At 37.9% G+C, this 23,808-nt stretch overlaps 1 protein-coding gene across 1 annotated transcript in view; it reads left to right on the top strand.

Moving 5' to 3' along the window:
• The window catches only part of LOC127421476 (syndetin-like), a 207,381-nt gene that overhangs the window by 167,565 nt on the left and 16,008 nt on the right, over nucleotides 1–23,808 (top strand). The window contains exons 24-26 of the mRNA XM_051664540.1: nucleotides 7,891–7,987; nucleotides 12,729–12,887; nucleotides 22,170–22,291. Of these exons, the coding sequence (XP_051520500.1) occupies nucleotides 7,891–7,987; nucleotides 12,729–12,887; nucleotides 22,170–22,291 (378 nt within the window). The remainder of the gene's footprint in view (nucleotides 1–7,890; nucleotides 7,988–12,728; nucleotides 12,888–22,169; nucleotides 22,292–23,808) is intronic.

Here is a 23,808-nt window from a genome sequence, read left to right as displayed (position 1 = left end):
ATGTCACCAGCTTCAACCAGGGCATCCAACTGCTTTTTAATGTCAGAAGGTATGAATGATTCCTTCATCCTGGCCTGCAAAACATTTCTCAGGTCATGAATGTACAAAGCTATGGCTGTGCACAGCAGAATGATAAGCAAAAAGTCCTTCACATCCGTGCTCCTTGTAACACTTGGTGTGGCACACTTATTTTAGCAGCATCCACATGCTTTTTTTGTGTGAACATGCTGCACGATGTTGGTGCGGCCTCTATGGGCGATGGGAAATTGAGCTCCACAAATCTCACACCTCACTTTACTAGGCTTTGTCTGTGACTCCTTTTTTTAGAAATGTAAACTCTTTTTGAAGATCCTCATTAAATGCATGCTTCCTTGACATTTTTCCAGCTGCAATTTCATCTGTGTGCTCTTTCAAACTGACTCTTCAATCAGTTCACTAACTGGACGTCTATTGATAGGGGATTGTGATTGGATAGTTTAATCCAATCATGTACTTCAATTAACACAGTGTAATTTTATTGGTTTTACAAGCCGTATCCTTGGCAACCTTTGATTAAAATACTCACGCGACTGAGAAAGCTGCATAGGCGATAGAGAAATTTTAGGAAGGCGAAATACAGGACAAAACACGATTTTTTCAGAATAAGTAAGGACACTAGAAAAAGTGCTTAAATACGGGACTGTCCCAGGAAAAATGGGACGTCTGGCCACCCTATGGTATTCTGAACACATATGGTATGCTGTTATATTTCCCATGTTCTTTTCCATATAATGTTCATATTGACCACGTCTGCCAAGCTCAAAGCTCGACGTGTTAACTGCTGTGAGTTGAAATGTGTCTGATTCATTGACGCATTGTAAAGAACCAGCTCAAAAGAAGGATTTTTTTTTAATGGATCAGACTGATCTGCTTCTCATGTTCAACTCATGACTTAATGTCTCAGATTAGCAGCTCTCTGGAAGGCAAGATTATCAGTGAATAACAACTTAAAATTTTTTCTCTTCCTCACATGAACCTACTTTAGGATTTTTGTGCTGTCAGTCAATTAAAATATTTTATCATGATCAATTGCATGATTTTTCATAGTCAATTGTGATTAATCGTACATTTCAAAAGTGCTTAAATTTGACTCTGTATATACTTCTTTTCCTATCAAAATGCATTTAGTTCCTTCTAATAAAATAAAATAATATGTAACAATAATGTTTTATTAACATTTTCCAAACAAAGTATTCCAGAACATAAAGACAGAAATGCACTATTAATCATGGCTATCCACTTTGCTACAGCAGTCGTGAAGTCGCATTCATATGATTGCCACAATTTTGAACTCCTCATGAAAAGCGCTGCAGAGAACATATTGTTTTGCTTTTAACGTTGGCACTGCACATGCAAATGATTGTCCTTTAAGACAGACGCGCATTATTGTGCAAGGGAGACGCTGATGCTTCACTGCAGCGAATCATGTGAATGTAGATTTTCACAGGTCCAATCTGGGTTTGTTTTGTACAAAAGAATACGGTTAAGAGGTCCTTTCTCCATCACTTAATCATTGACACGGCATCACTGTTGTGTGTGTTTGTGGTGTGTACATCAGTCTAGTGTTGTCGAAAGTACCGGTACTTCTGTACCAAGTATATACTAAAATAAAAAAGATGTAACGATACTAGTGTTTCTGCAGTACCGGTAGTACCGAGCAACGACTCTATCCGGTACCAGCGTGCAGTATGACTGACGCACGACAGCTTTAAAATGTTCACAGGCTTATTTGAGCACATGCTCTGTAACTCCTTTTACACTGAAATGGACAGTGAATCAAATTAAAATTGTGACATGTTCTAGTGTGATTTATTAAACTGCTAAAGGCTGCAGTCTTACTGTGGATGAGCTGCATACTTTAAATAAATCCGACCGCTCATCCACTAGAAACTCCACAGACATTGAGAATCATTCACGCTGTATGAGATGACAAAGCACTTATCCATTGTGAACCATGCAGCACATGTAAAATATAAATGTATATCATTAAAATCACAGCATTTGTGTTTTTGATCACACTGCGCCGTGACGATCTGTTTATTCAGAAAAGTGAAGCATCCGGCAAAAAACACACGTCATTATAAAAGCACGATTCAAAATAAAAGCTAGATGCCTGAAATTGAAGAAATGTAATAAAAATATATTACAGCTGTATAGTAAAATATAATATTCTCTGTAATAATAATAAAAGTAAAATAATGATTAATCAAAATATCACAAGCAAAAATTTAGCAAAAAAATGCAATGACATTGAGAAGTTCTATTTTCACTTGTTAAAAGTTTTAAGAATTTATTGATTAGACACCAATTTGATGATGAAATGAAATTAAACTTTAAAAAATGTTCTGGAAAGTTCTGGAAAATTATAATAATTATTAAACTATAATTATTAAAATAATTATTAAATAATTAAAAATAACTAAACTGGTGTGTTCTATAGCACATTATCATATTAGCATATTTTTGCTGTAGTATCAAAATTGGTATAGAAAATCATGAAATTTCAGTGGTATCGGTAACGACTACTGAAAATTTGGTACTGTGACAACACTACGTCAGTCTAATGACCCCGGCCCGACATAATAGCCACATTTCCACTGTCGGGCCTAATGAAGGCGTGCTAGTGCGTGCCACGGCCATTTGCGTTCCCGCTGTCACTTCCGGGGGTTAATCGTGCCTCCTTGGGGCTTATTCAGGGCCAATGGCCTTTGGCACACCGATTACCCTTGGGCCAAAGAAGGCCAACTGGGGATTAAGGCGGAGTTTAGCGAGACACTTGTGCTGTGTTTCATTCAAGTCGGATGTGGGATATTCCTACTTGAATTCTCTGGTCTCCGTCCATAGGAATTCCATTTCCAGATGCTTGGAAAATGACATTTAAACAACCAAAACTGCAACACTCCCGTTAGCTTAACGGGTTTGACTGTCACCAGAGTCGTCTCCTAGCAGCCCAACTGATAAACAGTACTGCTATGCTAGCATTTGTGCTACAGGTGCATGATCATCAAAAGAGAGTTTAAATTAAAGTGTTTTGTGTACTTTTCTCTTCAAGCATTTGTTAAACAAGCTTTAATATCTTGTAATGGAGGAACTTTGACTCATTGATCGATATAATTTAATAAAAGTGTTTATCACTAACTTTGTACATCTCTGTGTGCCAACATATTTGTGTGATGTCATGCACCTGCATCTCGGCGAAAAAAAATGCGGACACATTACAAATCCATTAAGATGCACAATGGACTAAGTGGTGCTTAAAGGAAGAACTTTCCATGGTTCGAGATCATGGACGGTGTGCTGGGACAACGTCCTGCTGTTAGTGGAGAGACCTCTCGGGACACCACTGCAGTTAAAGTCGGCGAGTTGTCAACGTAAACTTATCTTGCTAGCTAGCTAACATTTCCATTCAATATCAACTTGATATTCAAGATAACTACTGTAGATAACACACACGTTTGTTTTGACTTGTGAAATGGGCGGGGTGTGTGACATTTGCACCAGGGCGACATATTAAAGGCGAGTTTTAGGGCAATGCTGCGGGGCTTTTGGACCAATGGTGGGAATGCAGAGCGATTTTGGTCTCGCGGCTCGAGGTCCGAGGCTATTGGCCCTGGCTGACCAGTTAATGGCCCTGGCTCGCACTGACCCAATAGTGGAAAAGCGGTCATTGCAAAAGTTCTGCCCTATTCCAACAAGTGTTTAAAACTCATACGTACTGTAGCTTAACGAAATGTCAAATCAGTAAATGTGTTAATCGCGATTAAGCAAAATTTACATATTAAACATTTTAAATTGATCGCATGCGTTAACACATTAATTTTGACAGCTCTAGTTTTTTTTGTTTGTTTAGCACCATTATTATGAAAAGGAATTCACAACTGATAAAAAGATGCAGGAGTGATATCAAGTCCAATTATGCTTATTTAAATAGATCTTATGTATTTAAAGCATATTATATCAAAAGTAAAGAAGTAAGGGAATGCCATTACTATAAAAGGCTTTAGAAGTCACATTGAACAGTTTTTGTAGGGGCTGTTTACACTGAAAGTGTTTTTGCATCTGTTCATGCTGTTTTTTTAGTTGTTTCTATGAAAACATGTGCTAAACGAACATCTTTGATGGTAGTGCCACGTCTCGCTGTTTATTTCAGCGCTCACGTTGGAGCATGTAAAGTTAAAAAGAATTTCCAACTGTTAAAAATCTCGAGACACCTGCATTTTTCTCTCTTCCTGGCCCTTGCATTAAGCTTTTGTTTTTAACGCATGTGGTATGAATCTGTGAACTGTGATTTTGTAAAAAGTTGTAAATTTGTGGAAAAGTGAGAATTCTCATTTTGAGTTTCACAGAAAAATAGGATATTGCAATATAGGAGTTTGGAACAACATGAGGGTGAGTAAATAATGCTCATTTTTGGGTGAACTATTCCTTTAAATATGAAAAAGAGGTTCACCTCCAGATGGAACAGTTCTCAGCTTTCTCAGCTTTCCTGATTGCACAAAAACAACCACATTGAGTCATCACAGAGGTTAAGGTCATGGCTCCAGCCGAACCCTCCTTGAGGAGTATGTACATGTTCAGAATGCACTACAATCAAAACCAGGTTTGTTTTCTGAGAAGGATAGTGCCAGTGCAACTTCTTATTTGCCCTCCACCACCTTCCTGTCTTAATGGAATAATCAATGAAGGCCACGGAGAATGAGCAGAGAGCAGGTGTAAGGGTGGGAAAGATAAGCCAAAGAATTGGATATCTTGTTATTGTCTGAGTGCTGTATTTATACAAGCATAACCATACCAACCTTGGATTATTCCTTATTTCCTCTGCACCATTCTCCGGTGAGCAAACAAACCTGTTTTTTCTCATTCCATCTTGAATATTATTCTGTTTTTAAACATTTCAAAGAGGAGGAAAACAAATGTATTTTATGACCTCTCTTTCAAATAAACTCAGACTTGTGTTCTTCGCCCGTTTATTTAGATGTAATTTCCTTCACTGCTCTGGTCACGATTCACTGATTCTCTGTTTATTTGTGAATTTGTTCTACACGTTTCAGTTAAATCTTCTTGGGAACATTCATTGTTGGCGGGTTATAAATATTCCAGACACAAAATTTCAGCAAACGCAGATGATTGGCTGGCAGGCAACATATGTAATTATATGAGTGTTACATTTGAATATCAGTCATTTAAAGGAATATTTCACTATATAATTCAAATTCTGTAATCATTTAGTCAGATTTGTGTAGTTCCAAACCCCTTTGACTTTCTTTTTTCCATGGAAAATGAAAGGTGAATACAGTGACTGGCCACTCTTTTTAATATAATGGAAATGAATGGGTCTGTCAAGGGAGACTAGCTTCAAAATGACAAAAAATGTAACATAAAAGTGGCCTATATAACTTTCTCACTATGTTCCAAGTCTTCTAAAGCCATACGATAGTCTGTGTGACAAACAGGCAAAATTTAAGCCATTATTCACTGACAATCTTTGTGTCATGTCAGGTTTGTTTTCAAATGCTGTTTATGTGAGGCATGTTTGATTGAAGAGATAAAGCTGGACAAGATTTTCAAGGGGGAAAAAACACCTACATTTTTGTTTGTCACAGCTTCCTTTTGTCCCAAAAAAAGTTTTATTTTATCAGTTTATCTTATTTTTGTCAAGTAGAAGTGAAATCTTATAGCTTCAGAAGACTTGGCAGTTAGGGATCTCCAACATATGGTTTGCATATTCTGGTTTCATCTAGTCTCTGGTTTTCATTTGGAGAAATATGCAAATATTTGGACTCTTATCACTCAATGAACACTTATCTCTCTAAGTGGGCAGTCATTAGCATAGATTAGCTGGTGCCTTATACATTGTGGTGGTGGGTGGGCACTGATTCTTTATGAAGATCCCAGTTGTTCACAGTCATTGGCAGCAGTAGGAGTCAGTGATTTGTAATTACTGCTTCACTCAGTTCTCTTTTCCCCTTCCTAACAGAATGGCACACATTTGTTTTGATTACTGTGGTGGCTAACAGGGCATAATTGATTTGCTCAGATCACATAAATGAATATGGCCAATACATAAGCAGTTGGAATAACAGTTATTTTCCTGCTCTATACAGTTTATATGATTTACAATAATCTCATGTTTCAAATGATTGAATCTGAGGCATGAGGCAAGCAAGAAATAGTTTTAGACAAAGCGAGAAAAAATAAATTCAGCAGTTAAAAAAAATATGATAAATTATTGTAATTACCCATCTCATTATACTCTAAGCCCTTAAATTAGAGGCCCTTAAAATAGAAGTGATTGAACGCTTAATGCCAAACAAAGGTAAAAAAAAAAGAAAAAGAAAAATGCAATATATATCATTGTTTTTTTCTTTTCATTATTTATTTTAAATTGTCTGAGAGCTTCATGTACCATTGGAATTCATATTTAAATATCCAATAAACAAATATGCCTTTTTAATGCATGTGGCCACTACAAACTACAGTGGACAGATGTATTTTTAGTTATGGGATGTAAACAACAACTAAAATGTAAGTAATAACTTAATAAAAGTGTTAGTTCACCTAATAAAAGTGGTTTACCTGTTTGGATCTCCTGGCATAAAATACTGTATATTTAAAGATATTCTAGAGTTACTTTACCATTTTCATCAGCCATGTTGTCAACAAAAACACAATAGGATATAAAGGGAATAGTAATATAGACTGACAGAAAAATATAATGACCCATAGAAGTTTGGATCTAGCATCATATAAAAATGAGTGCTTAAAGATGTCTGCTGAAGTGGACACCATGCCTCTCAGAGTTTTAAAGAAATTGCATATTTATTTTTGTGAAAGAAATCAAGTTTTACCCTTGAAAAGTAAGCTAGTGCATTATGTCAGGCATTCAGCCTGTAGCTGTCTGAAAAATATCTGAAAAAAAAAAACTGTACAAATGAAAGCTTCAAACTTCCTAGTTCTACGCTGTAAACTCGAATAAGTTAGCAGAACTCAAAAAATGTGAGGTAATCAGTTACATAATTTTTTTTTTAAGGTAATACATTCCAAATTTAAGTAAGTGGAATTGTCAGGTTTTGATTTTGTACTACTTATGCTTGCTAATTGCTCTTAACTAGAAAAATTGAGTAAGCTAACTCATACATTTTAGAGTTAGGGTTAACCCTAAAGTGATGGATGCTATTTCCATTACTTTATTTACCCAAGTTAAGTCTGACTAGTGACTTGCTTAATAATGGATAAAGCAGTTAGTAGGATACACACTTGGTATCGTTCCTCAACCTAAGCTCAAGCTCCACTCTTCAACATAATGGTGACCCCCAAAACTCCAACATAACAGAAACTCTTCTATATGGCAACATAACAACACATTAAACACCAACAAGTTTCCCCCTTTGCATTCATGTTGCAAAAACACACAAAATAACACTTAATTTTAACATTTACTTTCCCTATCGAGTCCCATACAAAGCATGCTGGGAACAAGAAATCCCCTGCCCAATTTGAGTTTACCAAACAAAACAAAAAAATGTAAGTTCATTAAACTCAAAACAACAAAACAGTTCAGGTTACTTAAAAGGTGTCAGTTTTGTGAACTCAAAAGAAAGAGAAAGTTCTAACTACTCATCAAGATTAATTTATTTGAACTGATTTTAATGATTAAATTTTTCCCTACTCATTACAGTTAATTACTTTGAGCATTGGGGCTTACACTGTAGAACCTTTTTTTCACCAATGAAGCTAGCTTTCAGCATCAGCAAGTTCCCTGCAGGTAACCAATATGTGCCCATTCTGAGCAAGCGTGTCATTTTAAACTGCAGAAAACGTTCTCTGATTCTTGCCCTTTTCTCCCTGCAGAGTCTTTCTGGCAGAGCAGTTTGAGTTCCTTCAGCCCCATCTCGACACCATGATGCCTTCAGCCAAGAAGCCCTTCCTCCAGCAGTTCTACTCACAGGTCAGTTTCATCCATCTATTTATGGACCTGACCTTTTCTATCTCTCCCTTTGAGAGCCCTTTCAATTTCCCACTTGTCTTCTGCAGGGTGCTCAGTGTTGTCTTTGAAATCACTTCTTAAAAAACTCAAATGACAATTGATGAGCTCTACTCACTGTACAATGTTAGGATAATTTGGTGTAGAGTATTTTATGAATTATTACATGGCTCTTTGAAAGGGGCAAATATTTTTATATAATGACCGCTAAACTATATGATTAACTGTTGTCCCTGGCAACCTGTCTCCTACACTGTGCTAGTATTTGCTATATAGTGTGTAGCACTCCACTGTCTCTTGCTTTTCACATACTGTAATAAAATCATTTTCAACCCTACTCAATATTTAATGTCCATCAATTAACTTGTTTGATAAGTAGCCATACAGTGTATTAAATTGGATCATGTACAGTCAGCTGGTTATTATCGTAAAATAAGAACACCCTTTACCTGTCGTAAAATCGCTGTAATGCACAGCCTCTCATGGCAGAGATACAGTGGTGTGAAAAAGTGTTTGCCCCCTTCCTGATTTCTTATTTTTTTGCATGTTTGTCACACTTAAATGTTTCAGATCATCAAACAAGTTTAAATATTAGTCAGAGATAACACAAGTAAACACAAAATGCAGTTTTTAAATGAAGGTTGTTATTATTAAGGGAAAACAAAATCCAAACCTACATGGCCCTGTGTGAAAAGGTGTTTGCCCCACCTGTTAAAACATAACTTAACTGTGGTTTATCACACCTGAGTTCAATTTCTCTAGCCACACCCAGGCCTGATTACTGCCACACCTGTTCTCAATCAAGAAATCACTTAAATAGGACCTGCCTGACAAAGTGAAGTAGACCAAAAGATCTTCAAAAGCTAGACATCATGCCGAGATCCAAAGAAATTCAGGAACAAATGAGAAAGAAAGTAATTGAGATCTATCAGTCTGGAAAAGGTTATAAAGCCATTTCTAAAGCTTTGGGACTCCAGAGAACCACAGTGACAGCCATTATCCACAAATGGTGAAAACATGGAACAGTGGTAAACCTTCCCAGGAGTGGCCGGCCGACCAAAATTACCCCAAGAGCGCAGCGACGACTCATCCAAGAGGTCACAAAAGACCCCACAACAACATCCAAAGAACTGCAGGCCTCACTTGCCTCAGTTAAGGTCAGTGTTCATGACTTCACCATAAGAAAGAGACTGGGCAAAAATGGCCTGCATGGCAGAGTTCCAAGACGAAAACCACTGCTGAGCAAAAAGAACATTAAGGCTCGTCTCCTTTTTGCCAGAAAACATCTTGATGATCCCCAAGACTTTTGGGAAAATACTCTGTGGACTGACGAGACAAAAGTTGAACTTTTTGGAAGGTGTGTGTCCCATTACATCTGGCGTAAAAGTAACACCGCATTTCAGAAAAAGAACATCATACCAACAGTAAAATATGGTGGTGGTAGTGTGATGGTCTGGGGCCGTTTTGCTGCTTCAGGACCTGGAAGACTTGCTGTGATAAATGGAACCATGAATTCTGCTGTCTACCAAAAAAATCCTGAAGGAGAATGTCCGGCCATCTATTTGTGACCTCAAGCTGAAGCGAACTTGGGTTCTGCAGCAGGACAATGATCCAAAACACACCAGCAAGTCCACCTCTGAATGGCTGAAGAAAAACAAAATGAAGACTTTGGAGTGGCCTAGTCAAAGTCCTGACCTGAATCCTATTGAGATGCTGTGGCATGACCTTAAAAAGGCAGTTCATGCTCGAAAACCCTCCAATGTGGCTGAATTACAACAATTCTGCAAAGATGAGTGGGCCAAAATTCCTCCACAGCGCTGTAAAAGACTCATTGCAAGTTATCGCAAACGCTTGATTGCAGTTGTTGCTGCTAAGGGTGGCCCAACCAGTTATTAGGTTTAGGGGGCAATCACTTTTTCACACAGGGCCATGTACGTTTGGATTTTGTTTTCCCTTAATAATAACAACCTTCATTTAAAAACTGCATTTTGTGTTTACTTGTGTTATCTTTGACTAATATTTAAACATGTTTGATGATCTGAAACATTTAAGTGTGACAAACATGCAAAAAAATAAGAAATCAGGAAGGGGGCAAACACTTTTTCACACCACTGTATGTTCATATTTCCCTTTGTTTCTGTCATCCATTCTTATATTTCAACAAGATGCCCAGATCCTGATGATAAAAAGCTGTCCCACAGCATGATGCTTCCATCACCATACTTCACTGTTGGTGTAGTGATGTTTGATTTGAGCCATACGTACTGCTTTGAATCTTGGCTCAAGGGCTCTATCTCAGTGTAGCTGTGCAACATTTCCATGCTTCTTTTTAAGCAATTGCTTTTTTTGAGCCACCCTCCCTTACATGTCAGTTTTATGCTAAAGATTCTGATATGATTGACTGTTGCACCTTACTCCTTTTTCTATAACGTCTTTAAAGGGATCTTTGGTGAAGCATCCACTTGATAATTCAGTCTATAGTGCTAACCACTTGGATGTTTTTTTTTTTTTTTTTTACTCTTTGGAATGTATTTTCACTGTTGTCCTTGAAGATTTGCAGCCTGAGAAATTCCACTAATATAATTAATCTATAAATGCATAGGTGGGTGCCAGTTTTAAGGCAAATATGTCCTCTAAGAATGTTTTTTTTTTCAACACACAGACTCAATATTTAATCAAATAATAAATAGCTTAGAACTTAAAGTATTATTGAGAACTAAATTTGTATGACTTTCAGGATTTTAGGAAATGTAGGATTTCTAATTCAGTATAATAATTGTAGGGGCATAGATTCCAAGGGGGATGGGATGGGTAACCCCGTCAATAATCAAAACAAGCAAGTACAACCCCAAGATTCAAATCCATCAATAAATATAATATTGTTTTGCATATATTATATTTTGTTACATGTTTATTGTTTACATGCATAATCTGCACTGTTCACAAGTGTTTACAGCTTGATAAGTTTGCACTATTTACAAGTGATATGGCCAGCAGCCATATCACCCTATAGCTCAAGACTGGTTGCCTACTGAAGCTAAGCAGGGCTGAGCCTGGTCAGAGACCTGGTGGGAGACCTCCTGGAGAAACTAAGTTTGCTGCTGGAAGAGGTATTAGGGAGTCCAGCAGGGGGTGCTCACCCTGCGGACTGTGTAGGCCCTAATGTCCCAGTATAGTGATGGGGACACTGTACTGTAAAAAGTCTCGGATGAGACGTTAAACTGAGGTCCTGACTCTCTGTGGTTATTAAAATCCCTAGACACTTCTTGAAAAGAGTAGGGGTGTAACCCTGGTGTCCTGGCCAAATTCCCCTCATTGGCCCTTATCAATCATGGCTTCCTAATAATCCCCATCCATTAATTGGCTTTATTACTCCACTCTCTCCTCTCCACCAACAGCTGGTGTGTGGTGAGCATTCTGGCGCACTATGGCTGCCGTCGCATCATCCAGGTGGATGCTGCACACTGGTGGTGGTTGAGGAGAGTCCCCTGTCCACTGTGTAAAGTGCTTTGAGTGTAGTGTCAGGAAAGTGCTATATAAAATGTAACGTTCATTCATTTACATTGATTTGTTAAACACATGCTAAAAACCTGTACTGTCTCTTTAAGAAAACTGGCAGTTCAGTAAAGAGCATCTGTAAATGAGCGCATATTAATGAGAGAGGACTCGAATGGCTTAACTCATCCATGCTATGCGTGATTAGAATAATTTTTTTGTTGTTGTTTTTGATCAACAACTAACTGTAAAGAACAGAAAGGGTATTAAAAGTGAAATTATTCAATGACAAATGGTTGCGTGGATCTCGTATTTGGACGCATTACTCAGAAACACAATTACTCTCAACATGCAGTAAATCTCACTGTTGAATACTACACCACTATACTACACAATTACTGGTGAGTGGCGAATCACAGGCATTTTTAGTTGCATAGTTGCAAATGCAAGTGATTTCCTCTCATTGTATTGAAGGGTTGAGCATAGAGTAAAAGATTTTAGGATTTAAGAATCAATATCGAGTTCGTTCAAATAAAGATCACGACGCATCGGAAAATCTATATTTTTACCTAGTCCTACTTTTCGTATCAGCCAAGTCATACGATATCTTACGATTTCGCCATTTTGTACAAATTATTACAAGTTTTCATGAGACTATCGCCCTTTTCAGATGGGATTATTTTTATATTGGACATGGGGTAATGTAATGAGCTTCACCATTATTTTAATCCCACGCAAATCAGCCATGTCTGTAGTTTTTACAGTAAAGATTGCAACATATTTTACCTACTATAAAACGGCTGGTAAAATAACCCCTGGTTATACTAATCCACTGTGAATCGACATGTTGGTAAAAATCCAGTGAATCTGCAGTTTTCAGCCTGTGAGGCCTTTACTATTGTTGTTTTTCAAGTTGTCCCAAGGGTCTGAAGTGGATGTTGGTGAATGAGAAGATGGCAGAAAATGTTAGATGCACTTCACAACTTCAGATAACGCTGGCTGTTACGTTTGGACTGCATGTTTTTCTCAAGCATTTTATACTGTGGAATGTTTATTTACCCATGGGTTAAATAAAATGACATACGGGAAACAAATCCCATCTGAATAGGGTTTATTTTGTCACTTTGGGCATAAATGTCTGCTAAATGTTTAAATGTAAATGTTGTATTTACATCTCTCTTTAATTTGACCTTTGTTGTTTTCCCTATAGACTGTATCTACGGCCAGTGAACTCCGCAAGCCCATTTACTGGATAGTGGCAGCTAAAGCCATAGATTACGAGCAGATGCTGTTGCTGATGGCTGGAGTGAAATGGGACATTAAAGAGATAATGTCACAGCACAATGTCTACGTGGATGTCCTTTTAAAGGTAATGTGTTTGTGTGGCCGTGCAATGGGTTTTATATGCAAGAGTAATGTGTTGGCACCTCTCTGTTCATTTCACACTAGAGGGGAGGGGGTGGCAGTATACAGTAGTTAGACTTGCATCAGTAAATATCAGCCAATTCTGCATCTAGAAAGAATAGTCCGTTCTTGGCTGTGTTTTTCATTCTCTTCAGTCGAATACAGCATGGTTTGTTTAGTTTTAAGGAAACTGTCATGCCACAGTGGCAGGACATTGCTGACATGTCTTATCCACTCACTTGACAGGAAACAAGATAAGCAGTGATCCAGATGTGTGGTGTCAGATTGGCTGATGTGTGTCAGAAGGTTATACAGAAATCTAAAGTTAAAGGAATGTTCCAGGTTCAATCCAAGTTAATCTCTGTTGACAGTATTTGTGCCATAATGTCTGCCATCACAAAAATAAATAAATAAATAAATATATATACACACACACACACACACACACACACACCCTATACACTGGCGGCCAAAAATTTGGAATAATGTACAGATTTTGCTCTTATGGAAAGAAATTGGTACTTTTATTCACCAAAGTGCCATTCAACTGATCACAATGTATAGTCAGGACATTAATAACGTGAAACATTACTATTACAATTTGAAAGTTTTTTCAGAACTTCTTAAACTACTTCAAAGAGTTCTCATCAAAAAATCCTCCATGTGTAGCAATGACAGCTTTGCAGATCCTTGGCATTCTAGCTGTCAGTTTGTCCAGATACTCAGGTGACATTTCACCCCACGCTTCCTGTAGCACTTGACATAGATGTGGCTGTCTTGTCGGGCACTTCTCACGCACCTTACAGTCTAGCTGATCCCACAAATCTCAATGGGTTTAAGATCCATAACACTCTTTTCCAATTATCTGTTGTCCAATGTCTGTGTTTCTTTGCCCACTCTAACCTTTTCTTTTTGTTTTTCTGTTTCAAAAGTGGGTTTTTCTTTGCAATTCTTCCCATAAGGCCTGCACCCCTGAGTCTTCTCTTTACTGTTGTACATGAAACTGGTGTTGAGCAGACAGAATTCAATGAAGCTGTCAGCTGAGGACATGTGATGCGTCTATTTCTCAAACTAGAGTCTCTGATGTACTTATCCTCTTGTTTAGTTGTACATCTGGCCTTCCACATCTCTTTCTGTCCTTGTTAGAGCCAGTTGTCCTTTGTCTTTAACGACTGTAGTGTACACCTTTGTATGAAATCTTCAGTGTTTTGGCAATTTCAAGCATTGTATAGCCTTCATTCCTTAAAACAATGATTGACTGATGAGTTTCTAGAGAAAGCTGTTTATTTTTTGCCATTTTTGGTCTAATATTGACTTAAGGCATGCTAGTCTATTGCACACTGTGGCAACTCAAAAACAAACACAAAGACAATGTTAAGCTTCATTTAAAGAACCAAATAGCTTTCAACTTTGTTTGATATAATGGAAAGTGCTTTTCTTGTACCAAATTAGCAATTTAGCATGATTACTCAAGGATAAGGTGTTGGAGTGATGGCTGCTGGAAATGAGGCCTGTCTAGATTTTATCATAAATTACTTTTTTCAGGGGGTCTGGTTAGCTCAGCGAGTAAAGATGCTGACTACCACTCCTGGAGTCATGAGTTCGAATCCAGGGCGTGCTGAGTGACTCCAGCCAGGTCTCCTAAGCAACCAAATTTGCCCGGTTGCTAGGGAGGGTAGAGCCATATGGGGTAACCTCCTTGTGGTCGCTACAATGTGGTTCTCGCTCTCGGTGGGGCGTGTGGTGAGTTGTGCATGGATGCCGCAGAGAATAGCGTGAAGCCTCCACGCGCGCTATGTCTCCGCGGTAATGCGCTCAACAAGCCATGTGATAAGATGCGCGGATTGACGTCTCAGACGCGGAGGCAACTGAGATTTGTCCTCCACCACCCGGATTGAGGTGAGTCACTACGCCACCACGAGGACTTAGAGCGCACTGGGAATTGGGCATGCCAAATTGGGGAGAAAAGAGAAGAAATAAAAATGTGATGGTGCTGTTTTTACATCATTAATGTCCTGACTATACTTTGTGATCAGTTGAATGCCACTTTGGTGAATTGAAGTACCAATTTCCTTCCGAAACAGCAAAATCTGTACATTATTCCAAACTTTTGTCCGCCAGTGTATATATATATATATATATATATATATTAAAAACAAGTATATTTACAATGGAAGATCACAGGACAAGATAATAAACATTAACAGACCCCTGCGTGACTGCTGTGTGCATTTTCCTTTTCCTTTTCCATTTTTGATTTGTAACTAGTAGCACTTAATAAACAATCAAAAAACAATAATAATAATTTTCTAGAGCAAATAGTTTTCCTAAAAATTGATGTCCACATATGTGGACAGCGGGACTAAGTTTTTTAAAGAAATTTTGAGTAATACCAATCTAAAGAAAGTCAGATTTTCCTTGTGTCCAGGAATGTTGGTTATTTATGTTTTTGAGACATTATAGACATTACAGCTGATTTTCTAGAAAGCTGAATTAATAAAGTAATGGCCAGCATCATCAAATCACTGCCAACCATGTTAAAATAAAAATTTGCATTATACAATTCTGAATCTATGTACTGATTATCATTGTCCCATGTCTGACAGACATGTTGAGTGGTCCAAACATCATCTGTAGCCTGAAACTGAACTTTTGGTCTGATTTTAGGAGTGAATACACTTAGCTGCATAGAAAGAATGCACCCTTGCTCCCTATTTAGTGAATGACTTAACCTCCAGTGTGCTGTCTCTCTGCACTGGTCTCAGAACAGTACGAAATACACCTTATTTTCATCCTAACTCCATATAAAGCCTCTGAAAGCATCATTTTTCAGCTTTTGCATGGATACATTTACTCTCAGTGTGAAAATGCATATTAAATATATAGGAATGCATTTACTAATGTTAATGAATATAACCATATTGTACAGTGATAAAATAAAACAATAACATAATTTATGTTCAAATGAAGCGAAAAGACCCACAGATGTGTTAATGTTGAAAAAATATTCAAAATAACTAACATGATTTTTCAACTTTTGAGGGAATTCAGTCCTAATTTCCACATATGTGGACTTCATCTTTATCGTGCAAAAAATGAATTGATTTTTTAAAGTGGCATATCAAATGAAACTAGAGACGCTACTATTTACAACCAAACAGGTTTCAATCAAAAAGGTTTCTTACCAGAGGCACTTTTGTTGGCGCTGCACCAGTAGTAGCGCTTCCTGGAAATCAACGTCATGCTGTTGTGTCACGTGACGTGGTGCACCAGATGTTTAACACTTAAATGACAGTGCAGGTTCTTGTGAACAGTATTCAGTCGGTTTTAATTTAAATTATGTGTTGCGTATTGCGAAGCCAAAATACAACGTCTACACATGTGGACGCAGGGTCACACGAGGTTAAAATGCACATTGTTTTGAAAGTATAATCACAAAATGTAAATATTATATAAGCTGGCATGAGACTCGTGCTGTATGAACATTCAACTTCAATGTAATGACCATTTAATGCCTGTAAAACCAGGATATTTGGCATGATATGCCCAAAGGTACCGGAAAAGGACTGTTTACTGAAATAAAGCCTCTGAGTGTAGTCATGTGCAGTCAGTGGACCTCATGATGTTGAACCAGTGCCCACTCACACAGCTGCATGTTTAAAGTGAGATAATTCAGGTTAAGTGATGCTCCTCTGGGTGCTACTGTGGAGAAGCTTGTGGGCTCTTGAATCTTGAATGAAAGACCTGGAAAGCTGTCACTGTCCCCCATGTGTCGCTATTTTACATGCAGCACATTAAGCATGCATGGGAACGCTATATTATAATATACTGTCCCATTCCTGACTCCCACTAAAACAGCTTTCTTTTCAGCTTTTTGTTCACACATTTTTTTTCCTCCCATTTTCCCCTTGCATAATGACTGTGCCTCGTGAATTCATCTAGATCAGCAGTCACCAATTAGCGGACCGAGTGCGGACCATGGCTTGGTTCCATCCAGACCACGAGATAATGACAACGGCTGTCCTGTCTTAACGTTTCTACAGTATTAGTGAGCAGTGCGTCAAAACAACAGAGCTATACACACCACAAGCACTCAGGGGCGATCAGCGCTATATCATCTTTTTCTCAAGCAGCGACGCTTCATTCCTGCTCCGTGCATGTTGCCTCTCTCCCTCGTGGTATACACGAGTCGTTGCATAAAGCCTGATTAGGCTACGTAGAGTTCCAAGTGTGGTTATTTTAACAACAGCAGTGTAGATGGAGACTGACATCTTTTGCTAAAACTCACTGCAGAAAATGAGAATAAAGCAAAGTGAAACTATCTTCATCTGGATGGTTCAGCTAAAGCAGGTTTGTGATAGGACAAGTTTACGTGTCACCTTTTTAGACTAACGTCTAAATGATTATTAGTCATAACTAACAGAAATTATTAGTTAGCCTGGCTAGTAGAGTTCTCTGCTTCTAATGAGAACGTTCCCATTATTTCATAGTCAGCCCATTTCTACTTAACTTATGCAAACAGATATTTTTTAAGATATAAATTGTTAGTTTATTGTTATTAGATTTTCACTTTAGGAAAATATAAACATGGTCCATTCAGACTTTTACATTTTCTTAATTTTCTCTAAGGGGTTACCCCTGAACCCCCTTACAGTAACCTATATTTTCTCTGTCAAAAGTACTCCTATGTCCCATACAATGGTATATGAATGTAAAAATAATAAATAAAAAAAATATTCCGAATCACAAAAACTGGACTGCTGTCACCCAGCTTGAAAACAAATGTTGATCTTATCTTGTAATATTAATATCCGAGTGCACTCGACTAATGAACTCTATGAAATATATGTAATATATATATTTTGGTAGAAAAAATCCCTCACACCCCTCTGCTTTGGCTTTGTTTCTGGGCCAGTGTCCTCATCTCTGCTTTGAAGAGACTATTTTGACTGTTTTTTTTTTTTTTTAATAAAGTACTATTGCTGCCAACTTGGAAAGTTATAATAACTATTTCAAAGCCATACTGACACCGTGCGAGTTATTATTTTCCGGACCTTTGCTGGGAAGGAAATGTAGAGACCGGACCTCTTGAAACTTTAATTGAATACCCCTGATCTAGATTGAAAGATCGTGGGTATCAATTATTTGCCAGGATCTGAATTATTTAAACGTCAGGCTTCGGGAGCTAAATGCAGATTTGAAGGGGCAAGTTTAAGAGTTTAAAAGTTATCCCATGTCTCAGTTAAGTATCACTGGACTAAGGGTTTCTCATTCTTTTTCAAGTCTGTGTTTCTTCTGTAACCTTCGTTCATTAGCCTCTATGCATTTTGCATGGGGAGGAGGGAATGATTTGAATAGCTGACACATACATTGAGACAAAGAGGCTCACAGAGCAGATGGGGTTTCACAATTCAATTATCTCTTTGGCGTATTTGCAGAGGAAGCTCGCTGAATCCCCAAATATGCATAATCATGTGGCGGCAGAGTGTATTTACATAAGTCATGGACGAAGCAGCAAAGTTTTGTGGGGAATGTAAGGGAGCTTGGCTGCTAATGAAGAAATAAGGCTCACCTTTGTGTACCCATAAAGCCGAGTGAAGCTGCTCTGCCTGTTTCTCCCAGTGCCATCATTTTAACCCTGTGCCAAGTGTGTTTGCTGAAGCCAATTTGTAAAGGTTTGTCAAGCTGACTGAATTAATCATGGTGAAAATTCAGCAGTGACTTACATTGACTCTTGTTTTTTTATTTATAGACAGCAAGAAAATTACATCCTTTTGTTTGGACTGTTAAAGGGCATTTGTTTACATGGGTGAATCTTCTTTTGACTACTTGAAATTTGGGAAATTAAACACATTTAAAGCTGCACGATGGAACTTTGTTTGACGGAAATGTATAATTCAACTGTTTTATTAACTACACATTAATGTTTGTTTTGTTTCGACACAAATTCATTGAAGAGGTGAAACTCGTGAAATGTCTGATATGAGTTCAATGGAAGATGCTTATTTTTACATTTCAATCTTCAGCCTCAATGGGCAATGCAAATGAACTGTAATACTTCAATAGTGGGCCTATATGCACTGCAAACAATAAGACCGTAATAAAAAATGATGGGCATGAAATGTAATATACTTCATTAAACATGAATATAATATGCAGAAAAATGCAATGTAACAATTACATTAATAAACAGTTTCTTTGGAAGTAAAGTTATAATTATGGCTCCAGACTAAAAAACTTACTTAGGAGCCATTGGCTCCTTAACTGAAACATTAAGGAGCCAAATGGCTGTTTTTAGTCACCAAATCATGTTATTGCTCAATTTAGAATGTTGTTCAGAAACAAGATAGAAAGCAGAAGAAAAGGAAGACAGCTGATAACCCATTAATTGGAGGTTTAATAAACATTATATATAGTTGAGAAGATATGCAAGTTGCATTCCCCTTTTGTCTCATTAGTGTTCACACCCCTTTCATAATTTATACAAATATAAGAGAACATTTTTTCATTTTATTTAGTGGTGCAGGACTTTAAATTATAAAGAAGCCCGAATTACACATGGGACTCCTATTTTGAAGTGTCTGCGCTACCAGTTGTGAACACATTGACGGAGAAAGTGACTGATTCAAACTGCTAACCTGAGCTCCTGAGTTCAAACCCTCACTTATTTTTGGGTGGTTCATGAAAAAGACTCAAAACTCAAAAGAGTTATTTGGTCACGACTCTCGCGCTGGGTTTGTTGTTGCGTGCGATGCAACAGAATGGGTGAAAAGTGGCGCGAGACACAAGGGTGTGCGCTCTAAAGATGTATTCAGTAACTCACAAGATGATATCTGACGAAACCGCATATGAACGCACACAACACGACTGTTGCCAATGGCGATAGATTTTAAATTATTGTCGCAATCAATTATTTTTGGTCGCATATGCGACCATTTTAGTCGTAGTCTGGAGCCCTGGAGAGATGGTTACACACTCAACAAATGAATGTGAATTACTGTGCTATGAAATGGATATTATAAACAGCTTGATATAAATTCTTAATAACAATATGAGCATATATTCATGGGGAACTTCCTTTTTAGTTACAATTTTAAATTGTCTACTCTGTTTAAACAGACTATCTGCTTCAAGAGCAATGGAAAGTGACAACAACTTGTGCGTTTCTGTGACTGGGGTAAAAGAAATAGGAAAAAAGTAGAACACACACTTTTTAAGTAACCTCAAAACTGCAGCAATATTGGTAAAAATGTTACATTAACTTCATTGGGAAAAAAATGTATGAACATCTTGATCGGTAAACACGCTCAACCTCAAGAACTAATATTAGATTTTTTTCTTTTGTTTTGCTTTCTTCCGCAGATTGATTTAAGAGACTGATACCACCATTTATAAAGCATTATTGATGACACCTCAGAACTGACTTTTCAATGCTATACAATATATGTGGTTAGGCCTCAATGTAAAAAGCACACAAAACTGCACCTTTTTATTTGCATTACTAGGAGTTTATCGTCTTTACTTAGCAAAATGTAGTGGTGCTTATCAACACACACACACCTTAGCAACTGTATACATTTACATTTATGCATTTGGCAGATGGTTTTATCCAAAGCGACTTACAGTGCCCATCCCCCTGGAGCAACCTGGAGTTAAGTGCCTTGCTCAAGGACACACTGGTGGTAGCTGTGGGAATTGAACCACCAACCTTCTGCTTACCAGTTCAGCGCTTTAGTCCACTACACCACCACCACTCCATATAGCAATGCCCTAGCAACCACCCAGAACACCCTACTCTCTTTTTCTTCTGAAAATATAAAAATCTAGTTTGATCTGTGTGAGCTGTGATTAGTTTCTCAATTCTTATGTTGTCTCATGCAAGGACTATAAATTATAATTGGATACTGAAACGCAGATATTGTGACCAGCTCTTTTGTTCTTTTTAAAACTATATATCTAAGTTGTGAAATAAACTGCATATTTTCAAATTAATACAGAAGATTAAAGGTAGAAAAATCACCCTGAAAAAGTGCACAGCCATTTTAGTGCTTTTGGCTTGGTATCAACATTCAAGGTGCAAGAGCACGGTACATGTAGTCCTTGGCTCTCAAACGAGCCATATATCAGTTCGCTAAGAAAGTTATGGGCGTGTTTTCCTGCCACAAGTGAAAGAGAAATGGGCTTAAGCACAGCTGAATCAACACCTCAGCGAGCAGCTGGCTTATACAGTACAGGATTTTGTACGTGGCATGGCTTTATCTGGACATCTGCACTGCAGGGACTTACAGACAGTACCTTGGGATTGCAAATCCTGTAGTTCGAAAAACCTGTTCTGCCAATATGGCACCAGTGAACATTTATAGCCTTTGCTGGCCACACTTTTCTGATTTAGTTATTAATTTACACCTTTGTTGGGATTCTGGATTTCTGCAACATAATACTATTTCTAGCTAGTTCATGACCTCTCATCCAGACCTCTCAACCAACTTGAGGTTATTTATTTAAATATGGTTAACATTAAGTACATCACACTAGGGAGAGCTCTACACAGATTTAAACAGGAAAAGGGGAGGGGGCGGGTTCACTATGAATGATTCATTGCTTGCTTAGTTACTTAGCATGTGCTCTCTGCGTTGTTTAGCACCTGATTCAACAGCTATGAATAAAGGGTAAAGGAACTGTGCAAATTCAGGTAATAGCGCAAACACGCCCAAAATTGTAGTGCTGAGTGTGCCACATTTTCTGATCTCCTTGGTCAGATCTGAGTGCTAGTGCTGAGTGCTTAAAATGAGCTCGATCACACCATGTGCCTGGATAAATGGCCGGTTATAACGCTCTTCTCCATTGTTTGATCATCGTTTGACTGATGACTACAAAATGTATACAAATGTCAGCAGACGTTAATTGTGTTAGGCAATAGCGCTGAATTTTGTGAGTAAAGTGCAATCTGTTATAAGCCTGATTAACTTAAGGAGGTCTGTTTGCGCTAAAAATAATGATAGTGACCTAATTTGAAAATGGCACAACACTGTTTCAGCGAATTTAGCACCTAGTTAAACTATATTGTGGTGGTGGTTGGTGAAGAAGGTGCTAGTTTTTGCCCAGAAATACCAAACGGATTAGTGGCAATATAACCATTTTGTAAATTTGCCCCAAAATGTTTTTTGGCTGTTTAGAAATTGTGCCAGTAATAACAGCCCATCAGGATGCAGACTGCCTAACACATTTCTCTAATTGTTTTCTACAGGAATTTGAGAAGTTTAACCAGAAACTGGGAGATGTGTCAAAAGTTGTTCGGATTCCTCTGCCCGTTTCCAATGTCTTATGGGAGCACTGCATTCGTCTGGCCAACAGGACATTAGTGGAGGGGTAAGTGGGAATTCAACTGTACACCAAACAGGTTGATGTGTAAGACCACCAATTCTCATATAAATTTCCTACCTTAGAAATTTTCATTGAAATACCCGCCATTATAAACCATATAAACCTTTTCTAAATGATGGGGGGAAAAAAGCTTACAGGAGCAGTTGAATATTATATGGATTAATTCCTCTGTCCACTGGGTTCTGCAGCAATGACCAGACTACATAGACTCATATTACTTTGTAAATACTGCTGCAAATGGGGGGTACTGTTGGAATTGGGAATTCTGGTGCTTTCTACAAAGAAAGTGAAATTTGCAAATCTTTCTAGTAAATATATCACATTTGTCAATTTTTTTCCAAGAACATTCATATCTCCACTTATTTTTCTAGATTTACAAAAGTGTTAACCCCCCCAGGTTCTCTATATATGGCTCTATCCATATTGCGGAAAAGTTTTCAAGTTTCCCCTGTTGGAAAGCAACCCCAAAGCATGACATTGCCACCACCATGCTTGACTGTAGGGATGGTGTTACATGTGTATTTGTGCCAAACAAAGCACTTTGCTTTAAGGCCAAAGAGCTCAAATTTAGTCTGACCAGACCACAGAATTTTCCATCAAAAGGTTTCATGTTTGGTCACATGGCTTTAATATGACTTAATGCCAGCCTCTCTCAAAAGTGCCTTTCTTTTAGCCACTTTCCCAAAGAGGCTGAATCTGTGAAATGTTGAAGAGTTTTTTGATGTCTGGACAGTTTTTTCCATTCCAGCCGAAGAGCTCTGTAATTCTGTGTAGTAGCTGGCTTCTTGGTCACTTCTGCTCCAAATGCCCCTTTTGTCCAGCTGCTCTATTTTGTAGGATGGGCTGACCTTTGTAGTGTCTGAGCTCTTTCCATTTTTTTTTTTCAATGGACTTAGAAGTTTCGAAATGTTGCCACTCTTTTTATTACCTTCTTGTTGCTTCTGAGGCAGATCTTGAGCAGCAGGACTGAGCAAATCCTGAGTCAGGGATATTTATGGTGCTGCACAAGTGGATTCGACATGAACATGAAACTACTAACTTGATCACTCTAAATATTTACCTCACCCATAATAATTGAATTGGTTTCACAAAGGGGACAAATATTTGCCAGTTAATATTAAATATTATACTACATATTAATGTAGACTGATTTCTTGGGGTGTAACGATTCGCTCTGACTTAGATTCGATTACCTAACGATTACAATGCATCGTGAAATCTGAAAGTTGGTTCTGATTCAATTATGGAGCGATTCATAACTATTAAAAAAAAAAAATGACGAAAATGGATTCAAAGGTTTACCTGAACATTCCTAATTTAGACAACACAGAAATGCACCAGACTCAACCTCTCGAGTCACAGATGCATTTAGTATCAAAGAGGATTGGCTTATAAGTGTGGCTGCATATTTTAACAAAAAAAAATAGGGAGAGGTGCAGCTGTACGGATGTGGCAACTCCATTCATGAGACACCACGCAAGATAAAAATGTTAGATTATTTA

Source organism: Myxocyprinus asiaticus, chromosome 30 (genome assembly GCF_019703515.2).
Source record: "Myxocyprinus asiaticus isolate MX2 ecotype Aquarium Trade chromosome 30, UBuf_Myxa_2, whole genome shotgun sequence".
In the NCBI taxonomy this organism is placed as follows: domain Eukaryota; kingdom Metazoa; phylum Chordata; class Actinopteri; order Cypriniformes; family Catostomidae; genus Myxocyprinus; species Myxocyprinus asiaticus.
Note: the sequence above shows the minus strand (reverse complement) of the source record. Positions and strands in the feature narration are given on the sequence as shown.